The 13,799-nt window shown below is 42.1% G+C and overlaps 1 protein-coding gene across 1 annotated transcript in view; it reads left to right on the forward strand.

Annotated features, from left to right (window-relative positions):
• Window positions 1-12,079: 12,079 nt before the first annotated feature.
• Window positions 12,080-13,799, forward strand: part of LOC145390725 (uncharacterized) — a 78,506-nt gene continuing 76,786 nt past the window's right edge. Inside the window, exon 1 of the mRNA XM_080265519.1 lies at window positions 12,080-12,961. Coding sequence (XP_080121645.1) covers window positions 12,104-12,961 — 858 coding nt within the window. The 5' untranslated portion in view covers window positions 12,080-12,103. The remainder of the gene's footprint in view (window positions 12,962-13,799) is intronic.

Genomic DNA, 13,799 nt, shown 5'->3' on the forward strand with positions numbered 1-13,799 from the left:
TCCATGCATCTTTAATATCCTCACTGTTCACCACTACCCTTCCTTCATCATTCTTCACACATTGCTCACCTATAATATCCCGATTATCCCTCTTCACTTGACCTGCCACCCTGAATATCATATTTTTCCTTTCCCCATGATTTAGGTTATTAAGTAATAGTCTCTGTGACTCAGACTTTGCTCTGTATACCTCTCTTGTAGCCATACGCTTGGCAGCCAAATATTCCTCTTTGCTTCCATTCCCGGAAAAGCCTTCTTTTCTCCTTAACTGCAGCTTCTACACCCTCATCTAACCACCAAGTTACTTTATGTCTTGGTGGTCCTCTTGTCCAATCGCATGTTACATCAGTAACTCTCAAGAAATTGTTCTTGAGGGCTCTGTACTGTTCATTAACGCCTCTGTCTACAGCTCCCTGTTCAGCCACCACTCTCCTCAACTCGCTATAGGAGGCATCCCTTACTACTTGGTTTTTCAGCTTCTGTATTTTCCTCCTAGGTACATAAGTCCTCTTTTTCATCACTTGTTCTCTAAGCACCATATCACAAATCAATAGTTTGTGCTGCTGCACACTTTGTTAGGAAACAAAAAAAAGAAAAGATAAGTGCTGGATGTTTCGCATTATTAGAAATTTTTTTATTATTATAAGTGATTAATTATAGTCAATAATTAATTATGGTACTTGTAATTACCATACGTGCTCCCTACGTGTGAACAAGTGGGTTGGTGGAGGGTTAGTGCCCCTCCCCTTAAAACAAATAACTCAAAGTCAAATGGCCACCCCTTAAGGGATTATGGTGTCTGGCAATAGATAGATAGATAGATAGTAATTATCCCTGGCTGAATACTGCTGATTACTATTACGGCATTCAGCGTACCCAGCGGTCATTATGCATGGTTGCAAGAAACACTGTCAGCAAAGATGCAAAAAATCTTTAGAAGGCCGGTGAAGAGATTAAAATGATGAAAAAGGTGGAAGAAACAAGTTAATAATAAAAAATCTTAGTGTTGGACCTTTGCTTGGATTTCTTTCAACTACCTAAATAGCCAAGTGCCACCTGGAACTTCACAACAGAGAATGAGATGGTAACAAACCAAAGAGAACAGAGGCACCAGGTAAGGGTGAGCAGAGACTGCGCTACCTGGACTAAAGTAGTACACTACCTCAGTGATCCACCGGTGGTGCATCATGCAATACAAGAAGAAACTGTCAGGATACCATGTGTTGGGCCACCAGTGACGCACTACTTTTATGAAAGCATACGGTATCCCTCACTTGTACTCAGTAAATCGACATAAATCCTCTCACTGTGATAGGTCCATGCAGACTGGTGGGAGAGAGTTCAGATGTGAAATGCAGCCTGGGAGAGAACTCGTAGTGCCGAAACACGGGTAACGTGTTAAACCTTGGTCTACACCAGTCCGGAGTAAATGATAATTTTAGAATAAAAACTGTCTGTTCTTGCTAACGCCTGATGTTACCAATGAATGTTTTTAAAATTTGGCCATTAGTGTTAACTGCAGAGGAGAGGGATGCTATAGAGATAAATAAGAGATTGAGAGTTAGACTGGAGGCAAAGAGACAGAGAGTGAATGCAAGCAACATTAAAATCGTAAGTGGTAACCATATAACCAAATCATCACACCTGGTGGTTTAGTGGTTAATTAAGGCACTCCAGTTGGATTGAGCCTGTTTAGGTTTATATCCAAGGGATGGTTGGGGTTTATTGCTTACGTAATGCCTCTCAGGGATGTGCAAGGGTGGTCATTCTCATCTTAAATGTCAGGACCAACTTGCCTAGACCTGGGCTTCAACGATTCTCAAGGGACAGCACTGGATTAGATGGTGAATTAATGAATGATTATTATTATATTCTATCTATCGCCAGATGCCTCAGTCCCGTAAGGGGTGGCCACAGACAAATATCCACCATGTCACCCTGTCCAATGTCATTTTACTGCCCTGCTCCCGGCTCACATCCCCCTCTTTCATTTCCCTCTCCACTCCATCCCTTGATCTCATTCTCAGCCTCCCCCATCCTCTCCCCTCCCCTCCACCTCACTCGCATACACTCTCCTCATTAGTCTCTCACTCTCCATCCTCTCTACATGGCCAAACCACCTCAGTGTATTTCTCCTAACGCATTTCTATCACATCCACGTCCACACCACATCGCTCCATCACTTCCTCATTTGTCAGTCTCTCTCTCCATGTAACTCCACATGCTCTTGTCAAATAACTCGTTTCCACAGCTCTCACTCTTGACTTGTGTCCATCCAACAAGGTCCAAGCTTCACTTCCATACGTTAGGGTTGGTGTAACAATACTGTCGTGCAGGAACTTTCTTACTTCCATGTTCACTTCCCTGTTCCATATCACTGCTTTCAAAGAACCAGCAACCTTTCTTCTCTGTTGTACCCTTTCAAGCACTTCACCTTCTAAATTTCCATCCTTACTCATCGCACTACCCAAGTACTGAAATGCACTCACATTTTCCATTTCCTTCTCATCCAATCTCCCTTCTCATCCAATCTCACTGTACATTCAGTGGCTTCATTTCTCTTGAAGACCATAACTTTACCCTTCCTTACACTCACTTTTAGATTCCGTTTCTTACACACTCTCTCAAATTTGTTCGCCAAGCCTTGCAGTTCCCTTTCATCTTCACTTAACAATACAGTATCATCAGCATATAACAGTACAGGGAGTTTCCAAACACTGCCCTCTCTCATTAGGGTCACTGCAACATCCACTGCCCTACCTTGTACCTCTTTGATAACCCCATCCATATACAGATTGAACAACCATGGGGACATGACACATCCCTGTTTCAATCCAACCTTCAAATAGAAAAATTCACTTAGTTCACTATCCACACGCACTGCAGCTTGGCACCCACATACGTACTCTTCATGGCATTCACCAACTTCCCATTTACTCCATATATTCTTTATACCTTCCACATTCCTTGTCTATCCACCCTGTCATATGCCTTCTCCAAATCCACGAAGGCCGCATAGAACTTCTTTCCCCTCTGTAGAAACTTTTGCACTAAAGACCTAGAAATTAATACCTGATCTACACAACCTCTTCCCATCCTAAAACCTCCCTGTTTTTCTCCAACTAATTCCTCTGTTATTTCCCTGACTCTGTCAGTAAGTATTGTATCATATACTTTTCCATTTACACTAAGAAGACAAATGTCCCTATGATTACCACATACTTCTTTTTCCCTTTTTCCTTTGTGTGGAAGTGAAGCTTGGACCTTACTGGAGGGACAGAAGTCAAGAGTGAGAGCAGTGGAAATGAGTTATTTGAGAGGAGCATGTGGAGTCACATCAAGAGACAGACTGACAAATGAGGAAGTGAAGGAGCATTATGGTGTGGATGTAGATGCGATAGGAAGTGTTAAGAGAAACACATTGAGGTGGTTTGGCCATGTGGAGAGGAAGGAGAGTTGGAGACTGATGAGGAGAGTGTGTCTGAGTGAAGTGGAGCGGAGAAGAGGGAGAGGGAGACCAAGGATGAGATGGTGGGATGGAGTGGAGAGGTATATGAGAGAGGGAGGTGTGAGCTGGGAGCAGGGCAATGAAATGGTGGGTGACAGGACGACATGGAGGCGATTTGTTTGTGGCCACCCCTTACGAGATTAAGGCGTCTGGCAATAGATAGATATCCTTTGTACAGGGGATTAATTGTACCTGACTTCTGATCCTCCGGGACTCTGCCTTCCTCCCAGGCCAATCTGCACATCTTCCATATCCAGTGTACTACTATCTCTCCTCCATGCTTCAGCATTTCACCACATTCTCCATCAATTGCTGGGGCTTTCCACATTTTGACTTTCTTCATTACTTCCACTACTTCCCTCCAATTGATTTCTTCCTCCAATTCACCTCCCTCCTTCTCCCAGCCATTCCCCAACCACTTATACTTGCATTACTTTCATTCTCTGTGTTTAATAATTCCTCACTTTTCTCTCTTCTCCATTAGCAATCCGCCATTTTTGTCTTTCACTCCCCAACTTACTTTTTTATCACCCTGTCTAACTCATTTTGCCTTTTTCCGGAACAATTTCTCACATTCCCTCCACTTTACACTCAAATTCCTTCCAAATGTCTCATCCACTCTCTTCTTACTCTCTCTTACTAATCGTTTCACCTCTCTCTTCCTCTCTACACATAACTCTCTCTTCTGTCTCTCAACTTCTTCCATGCCTCTGTTTCTCATCCACTCAATATATGCTTTCTTCTTTTATGCCACAGCCTTTCTTACCTCTTCATTCCACCATGCTGTTCAGCCTCTCTCACCTCTTCATTCCACCATGCTGTTCAGCCTCTCTCACCTCTTCATTCCACTATTCTGTTCCTTGCACTCCCTTTCATCTTCTCTTCATCCCACACTCTGCCTCACATGCTGCACAGATTTCTTCTGTGAATATCTTGCATTCACCTCCGAAGTCCCCTATCTGCTCCAAATCATATTTACTCAGTTGCTCCTACACTTCTTTCTTATATTCTACCTTTTTTCCATCCTCTTGCAACCTTTTCTACCCTCTTTGTATGAACTGCTTCCTCTTGTCCTTCTGTTTCATTTGAACCTTGAATTCAGCAACACCATCTGACTGGTCCTATATTCCATGTCTCCACATATCATCATTTCGATGCTAACACACATTGTCAATATTGAACACAGGCTAGGGTTGTCCCATTCAGGAGTGGTGTCTTGGTATTAGTGGGGAGTTTATACATGTTGGTGAGTCTTATGACAGATCACTAAATTTTGCTTGTAATGAAATTCAAATTATTAAACTGTTCTTGGGGGGGAGGGCTGACACTGGCGTTAATGCTATAGGAGTGGTTGGAAGAAGTTTAGGGAATGGTTTCCTCTGTTGACATAGAGGGAATTTTTCCTTTGCACTAAGGGAAATTTGTAGGCTACTCTTGTGAGAAGAATAATCCTTTATTAGAGAGATTGATGTCTAAGATGGGTGTCCAAGTGAGGGGTTAGGTATCAATGTTTGTTTATTTGGTAGATGGAGAATGAGAGACTAACTAGGAGAGTATATGTGGGTGAGGTGGATAGAGAGATGGAGATGGTTAGACCAAGGATCAGGTGGAGGGATGGAGTGGAGAGATACATGAAAGAGGGGTTGTTTAAGTTGGAGGGAGGGCAGCTAAATGTCAGAGGACAGGCTGACATGGAGGCAGTTTGTGGCTGCTCCTTACTGAATTAAGGCATCTGGCAATAGAAAAGAATAACAATACCTTATGGTAGTGAAACTTGATTAGTAAAGGGGGTAGGCATGAGTAGATTTGGGAGTACAGAGAGGATGGCCAGATTTTTTTTTTTTTTTTTTTTTTTTTTTTTTTTATGTGTTCGACTCTGGGCATAGGCTTCACAGCCTGCTATCAAGGCCCAACAGTCCTCCTACATACCATACACCTCTTCATGTCACCACTTCGGCGCTAACACCCACCGTCCATATTGAATACATGCCAGGGCTGTCTCATACAGGACTGGTGTGTTGGTATTAGCGGGGGTATTTTTACGACATGTCGGCGGGTCTTCTGGTAGATCAGTAAAGCCTGATTTAATGAAATTCAAATCCTTAAACTGTTCCCTGCCCCAGCGGGGATTTGAACCTGGGTCCATTAGAACGGCAGGCCACGTCTCTACCGATTGTGTAGTGCTTCACAAACAGCAGAAATGTGAATGATCTTCTGAGAGACTAGCTGGGGACTGAAGGAATTGGTGATGTGATTAGCAGTGGGAGACTGCATGTATCTGGACTTGTGGAGAGAATGGAAAATAATAACTGAGTGTAAAAGTCTTTGACTGTGAATGTTGAGGATAGAGCAGCAAGAGACCTAAGAAGACTTGGAGAGAAGTCTTTTAGAATTACCTGAGGTTTTGGGATTTCAAATGCTGCCAAAGAACATGTAGCATGGACAGCTGCCACCTTGTGAACGAGGGTGACACATGCAAGGATGTACAAAGCCAGTCAAAGCAGAACAGAATAGTTGAGTAAGCATGGAGACATCACACCCTCTCTTGTCTCACTCCAACACTGATACCTAACTTCTCACTTAGACATCCATTTCAGAACTTTACTTAGGTTGGGACTTGGTTGGCATAAGTATCCCCACAGGGCCAATCTTTGAACCCTCAGCAGTGTATACCCATTATAACATGTACTGTATGAATAATGACCTATTTATCTATCTGTCTATTGCCAGACACCTTAATCTCGTAAGGGGTGGCCGCAAACAAATCGCCTCCATGTGGCCCTGTCCCCTGCCATTTCACCACCCTGCTCCCAGCTCACATCACCCTCTCTCATATACCTCTCCACTCCATCCCTCCGTCTCATCCTTGGCCTCCCCCTTCCTCTCAACCCCTCCACCTCACTCACATACACTCTCCTTGTCAGTCTCTCACTCTCCATTCTCTCCAGATGGCCAAACCACCTCAGTGTGTTTCTCCTAACGCATCCTATCACATCCACATCCACACCACAACACTCCTTTACTTCCTCATTTGTCAGTCTGTCTCTCCATGTGACTCCACATGCTCCTGTCAAGTAACTCATTTCCACTGCTCTCACTCTAGACATCAGGCCCTCCAACAACATCCAAGCTTCACTTCCATACGCTTGAGATGGTATCACAATACTGTCATGCAGTAACTTTTTCACTTCCCTGCTCACTTCCCTGTTTCTTATCACTGCTTTCAAGGAACCAGCAACCTTTCTTCCTGGATGTACTCTTTCAAGCACTTCACCCGCTAAACTTTCATCCTTATTCATCACACACACATTTTCCATTTCCTCCTCATCCAACCTCACTGTACATTCACTGACTTCATTTCTCTTGAAGACTATAATGTTACTCTTCTGTACATTCACCTTTAGATTCCGGTTCTTACACACTCTCCCAAACTCATCCACCAAGCCTTTCAGCTGCCCTTCGTCTTCACTTAACAACACAGGATCATCTGCAGACAACAGTACAGGGAGTTTCCAAACACTGCCCTCTCTCATTAGGGCCACTCCAATATCCACTGCCCTACCTTGTATCTCATTTAAAACCCCATCCATATACAGATTGAACAACCATGGAGACATGACACATCCCTGTTTCAGTCTGACCTTCAAATAGAAAAATTCACTCAGTTCACTATCCACATGCACTGCAACCTTAGCACCTTCATACACACTCTTCACGGCATTCAGCAACTTCCCATCTACTCCACATATTATTAATATTTTCCACAGTCTTTGTCTATCCACCCTGTCATATGCTTTCTCCAAATCCATAAAGGCCACATACAACTTCTTTCCCTTCTGTAGAAACTTTTCCACTAAAGATGTAAGAATGGATATCTGATCTACACAACCTCTTCCCTTCCTAAAACCTCCCTGTTCTTCTCCAACTAATTCCTCTTTTAGTTACCTAACTCTGTCAGTAAGTATCCTACCATATACTTTTCTTGAAACGAAAATGAAACGAACACTAAGAAGACAAATGCCTCTGCAATTACCACACACTTCTTTTTCTCCTTTTCCTTTGTACAGGGGAATAATTATACCTGACTTCCAGTCCTCCAGGACTCTGCCTTCTTCCCAGGCCAATCTGCAGATCTTCCACATCCATTCCACTACTATCTCCCCCTTGCTTCAGCATTTCACTACACACTCCATCAATTCTTGGAGCTTTCCCCATTTTGACATTCTTCATTGCTTCCACAACTTCCATCATACTGATTTCTTCCTCTCTTCTCACCTCCCTCCTTCTCCCAGCCATTCCCCAAGCACTTATATTTGCATTACTTTCATTTTCTATGTTCAACAATTCCTTAAAATGTTCTCTCCATCTGCTCACTTTATCTCCCTTGTCCACTAGTAATCTACCATTTTTATCATTCACTTCTGACTAACTTCTTTGACACCCTGTCTAACTCTCTGTACCTCTTTCCACAACATTTTCTTACATTCCCTCCTCTTTACTCTCAGATTCCTTCCAAATTCCTCATTCACTCTCTTCTTACTCTCTCGTACTAATCTTTTCCCTGCTCTCTTCCTCTCTGCATATAACTTTCTCTTCCGTCTCTCAACTTCTTCCACACCCTGTTTCTCATCCACTCACTATATGCTTTCTCCTTTTGTGCCACAGCCTGTCTTACCTCTTCATTCCACCATGCTGTTCCTTGCACCCCCTTTCATCTTCTCTTCACCCCACACACCACATCACATGCTTCATAATGATAATTTACAGAATAGTACCGGTATGATTTTTGACAGTGCAGCTTTGTTAGGTGAGGGATGTCTATTTTAGCTTCCCACCATCAGACTTAGCTTAGAGGTGACTTTTTGAACTGGAGGGGTTAGATTTCCCCTAAGCCCTTCATTACTAGACATCCTCCTAAAATTCGGAGTTCTTGTCTGGAGGTTTTGTATTTTTTGCATGGTTGAGTTTTTGTTCCCCATCTGACATCCAGCAATACTCTTTTCACTTTACCTTGCCCTGAAACTGCCATCAGTACATTTTAAATGCTGCATTGTAGCACAGATATGCACTGTTGTGTAATATAATGCTGGCAGCTCTGAAGTGCTATGGAGATGCTGCAGATCTGTAAGCATTGTATTTTTCTGCCACTGAACTAACATACACGAAATATGCCACAAAAAGGTGAAAATTTTGGATAGGTTAAGGTATAAGAACTGCTGTATAGTGACAGGTGTGACAAACACTAACCAACTGAAATGAGAAAACATTTTTTTTTTTTTTTTTCTACAAACTTGGTAACTTGATGTCATTGGTGTGCAGCCTGTAGAGATGTGTACTATCCCTTGTAAAACTAGCCACTCGTGTTTGTCAGTGATTCATTGTTTTGTGACTGCACTGTATCATTCATTCATCATACTGATGTTATACTTCATTATGTTCATATGCAGTATAGAGGTGAGTAAGCAATATTAAGTTGTATTTTACTAACATGTTTGACCAGTTTTTGGCACCTGTTTTTAACATGACAGTCATTAGACTGACTGTCAGATAGGTGAATGTGATGCTATATGTGTAATAAGTTTGCACCTATCAGGTTGAGGCAGGATTCAGGGGGCTTGAGTGGTGGATGAGTGGAGTTGTGACCCATTCAGATGGCCAGACTTTGGTTAGTATCCCATTCTTTCATTTTTTTTTTTCTGGCTTTGACTCTGACTCACTGCACCTTTGGGTGGGAAAAGAGATCTTGATGGTGATGATGATGATGATGATGGTGAAGATGATGATGATGAATGTTATTAATATATGTATTTTAAGTGGATCAGCTTTTATTTATATTTGTGTGAACTGCTGTATTTTACGACAGGTGAATGGTGGTTAAGAGGTGTGGGACATATGCCATAAATACACAACAGCCAGTCCTCAGAACACCAGAGATGCTAATGAGTTATGGTGATTCATGTGCAAGGTAATGGCGTAGCCCTCTAAAGTATGATGACAACTTTAGCATTTAAATCCCAGCCATCTCCAGATGGTTTTATTCAGCTCAGGGGAGACTTTTTGAACTGAAGAGGATAGATATAGCCTTCAGTAGTCTGTTACTCATGGTAGATCTTTCCTGAGTTGAATAATATTGTCTGAAAATAACAAGAATCAGCCAGTAAAGTACATCATTGGAATGAACCAGTTAACTAGATTGTGGCTGATCCAAAATGTTTAAGGTGTCCCTTCTTGCTAAGTGCAGACCCTTACACAGTATTAATTCAAAAGTACATCTTGATTTTACAAGTCTGTGAACACTGAATTGTTTAGGTGGAAGCTTATACCCACATAGGGAAATTTTGGTTTTTGAGAAGATATATCTGTACAGTATTGCCCCACTTTGAATCCTCAGAAGGATTATACAGAAATTGGTAGTCAGTAGTCTAATGATAGTTCTTGTTTCAGATTCAAATGAAAACAGAGCACATGAAAACTAGAAGTGAATCAAAAGCACCAGATTTGTGGCTGCTACCAGGAGCTCACAATACATTGAAGGACTGGTTGTAGGTATGAATGACATCACACCCGCTGGTGCTGTCCAACAAAATGATGATCTTCTGGGCACATCCAGCCAACCTTCTTTGTGTGGTAAATTAGTAAAGCAGAGCAAAATACTTACATAACTTTTTGAGCAGAAGAACTGGAATGTTGGTTGTATAGTTGTGACTCTCATAATTATTGTCAGAAATGGAATGCAAAGCATGTACGGTACATGTGATATCCTCAGTATTAGCATTTGATGACCTATTCAGTCTTGGACACCAAAATATAAGTGATAAATACTCTAATGAAGTCAGTCCCCAAGTTATCCTTTTAGTGTCACTTTAGTCGTACTTAATCTTGTATACTTAGTAAGTCTTTGTTGTGCAATATCTAGCTTTCTCTTTTGTTGTTAAGGTCATAGTAAGTTATAGAGGTATTCCATATTAAAAGTCCATTCGTGTTTACATAGCCGATTTACCAGTTTTCCAATTTTACCATATCAGTCGTATGAAAAAATACAGAAAAGTTGTATATTAAAGATTTAGTGCCACCTATAAAGCTGATTTGCCACTTTATCAGTTGTATGGCAGTATTTTGGAATTTCCCTGACTGATTGTAAGGACTGCCTGTAATTGGTTCTTGTAGAGATTTATATGCGTGTTGTCTAGACTGTAGTTGTTAAGTGAAATTTTTATGATCAGTAATACCTAATTATCCTAAACAAATTGTATTTTTATGGGATTGAGTCAGGCTTGTAGTGTGCCATCCTCTGTTAGTGGTACATTTTTGTCACACTTGAAAATTTGAGTGGTTTGGGCACACACATTAATGTATATTTAACAGTTGGTTCCCAGAGTCACATGCTCTTGCTGAAAAACCTGTGTATGTGTATTATCTTATCTGATTGTAGTTTTACAGGATTGTGTCAGGGTCAAAATTCCCAGTCATCAGTGACTATTTTATCATTACTTTTTAAAAGTTTATGAATGGTTTGGGCCCACTTAGCTTCATCTGTTTCCAAGGGTCATATATGTGTGTGTGTTACTCCAGTGAATGTGTCATTGGCTAATTATTATGCTTGGGTGTGAGGTGGAGCATATTTGAGGACAGAGACAAGGTGCATGATGAAACCGGGCCACTCCAACAACTTAACTGAATTGTGGTTGCATGTAATTTGATGAGTCTTTGGTATGAGGTAGCAGGGAATCATTTTGGTCACCAGTTAAACTGAGTCTCCAGTCTGATGAGACACAGCCATCAACTGAGCTGAGTAGGGTTAGGGAACTTGTTCAAGTTAGAAGACAGAACAAACGCACTATACTGTACTAATGTTGATTGTGGTTGCTTATTCATGAAGTGGAGAAGAGAGGACTTGAAGGCTGTCACACCCTCTGACTGTGATCTGTAAATAAAGTAGCTACTGGTGGCAAGAGTAACAGAAAAGATAATATACTCACTAAAGGCATTCTTTGGGGATAATTTGTTTTAACCCTGTTACCACAGGAAGTTTATACAAAGCTGAATAAAGTGTCAAGTGGCAGCTCGAATAACATGTAAGATTAAACCACAGCTAAAGGCTTAATAGAAGTGAAGGGGTATAGAGAGGAAGAGAGACTAGGAATTAAATGTCACTGGGCTGATGGGGTAGAGAGAGAGAGTGAGAATAAAATATGAAAGTGTCATTGAATTGAAGTGAGAGAGAGAGAGAGAATAAAAAAGAAAAGTGTCATTGAATGGAAGAGAGAGAGAGTAAAATATAAGTATCATTGAATTGAACAGAGAGAGAGAGAAAGAATAAAATATGAAGGTGTCACATTGAAGTAATAGAGACAGAGAAAGGTGTCACATTGAACTGAAGTGATAGAGACTAAAAAAGGTGTCACATTGAATTGAAGTGGCAGAGAGACAAAGAAAAGTGTCACACTGAACTGAAGTGATAGAGAGAGACTGAGAAAGGTGTCACACTAAACTGAAGTGGTAGAGAGAGACTGAGAAAGGTGTCACACTAAACTGAAGTGGTAGAGACAAAGAAAGGTGTCACATTGAAGTGGTAGAGGGAGACTTAGCGTAAAGATGGAGGTGGAACGAGCCAGACTGGAGGTTGAACGTGCCAGAAGTATGATGATGGAGATGTGTCAGGAGGGGCCGATGGGACCCGTACCACCAGTCAAATGTGATGTTGACAGTGTGGAGGTGTGCATCCAGGAAAATATTGCCAACTCTGTGCAACAATCAGCCAAGAAGAAGTATGAGTGTCCTGAGTGTGGGAAATTGCTTGCTAGTAAGAAGAACCTCAACCAACACACACTGATCCATGCAGGGGTGAAGGAGTTTGCATGTACCGAGTGTGGGAAGATGTTCACACATAAGAGCTACCTCACCCAACACATGGCCATTCACTCAGGAATCAAGAAATTTGAATGTGTGGAGTGTGGTAAGGCGTTTACACATAGGGGTGACCTCACAAAGCACGCTGTCATTCATACAGGTGTGAAGGAATACGAGTGTCCCGATTGTGGTAAAATGTTTGCCCGGAAGAGTTATCTGGTCCAGCATTCGTTGATTCATTCGGGAATCAGGAAGTTTTCATGCATACAGTGTGGCAAATCATTCTTGCATAAGGGCGACCTCACCAAACACAATTTAATCCACACAGGGGATAAAAAATTTGAGTGTCTGGAGTGTGGTAGATTCTTTGCCCATAAAGGTGATCTCAACAAACACAATCTAACCCACACAGGAGTGAAGGAGTTTGAGTGCAAGGAGTGTGGGATGATGTTTGCCCGTAAGAGTAATCTCACCCGACACTCCCTCACACACACGGGAGATAAGAAGTTTGAGTGTCCGGAGTGTGGGAAGATGTTTGCACGTAAGAGCCACCTGACTCAGCACTCAATAACTCACTCAGGAGTAAAGAAGTTTGTGTGTGAAGTTTGTGGTAAGCTGCTGAAAAATAAGCGTAATTTGGTTGAACATATTGTAAGTCACTTGTAATTCAAGGAGTTTAGATGTGTAGAGTACAGTAGACCCTCAGTTTGCACCACTGATGTAATCTGAAATTAAAAATGCAAATTGCACCACTGAAACCACCCATGTTATATGGCTAATTGGTATGGTGAAATCCCAAAATTTTTCCAAAGTCTCCCTTTGTCCCTCTTGAAAAAGTTTTACCACCCCTGATCCAACCTAACAATCCCTGTAGTACACATACAACCTCTAGGAACATCACTAGGCATAAAAAGAGTTAATTGGAGTGTACAGAGTGGAATTTGAGTGGTGATCACTTACCATGACAGGGGATGGAACAATGGTTGGGTACTGGGGAAGGGGGTATCCAAGGTTGAGGGGCTAGAGGAGGAGAAATAAAGTGTCTCTAACCCCTCTAGGGCTGAGGATACGTCTGGAACCCCTCAGAGTTTTTTCCCAAGTCATCGTTACTGGCAGGTTGTGGGGAGTTGGGTACTGCAGAGGTGCTAGGGTGGGGAGACTAATGGTGAGGCAGACACTGGGGCTGGTGCTGGGAAGGCAGGTGGTGATGAGGGTTTGGGATGACTCACTGATTTTCTTTACAAGCTGCCCTCTCTGCTGCTGTAAGATGCGGTCATTTTTGGTCTGGAGCTGATCAGCAATTTCAAACACCTAGCTGCTGACAAGCAGTCCCTTAACGTGCTGTGGTTCGGCTGCTGCTGTGTGGCCTCAGATGCTAGGTGTCCCTCCTCCTCAACCTCTTCATTGAGGCTGAAGATTGCCTTTCGGGAGCAGTGTTGTG

This window comes from Coenobita brevimanus, chromosome 15 (assembly GCF_032717465.1).
Source record: "Coenobita brevimanus isolate Jiangsu-jjx chromosome 15, ASM3271746v2, whole genome shotgun sequence".
Lineage (NCBI taxonomy): Eukaryota > Metazoa > Arthropoda > Malacostraca > Decapoda > Coenobitidae > Coenobita > Coenobita brevimanus.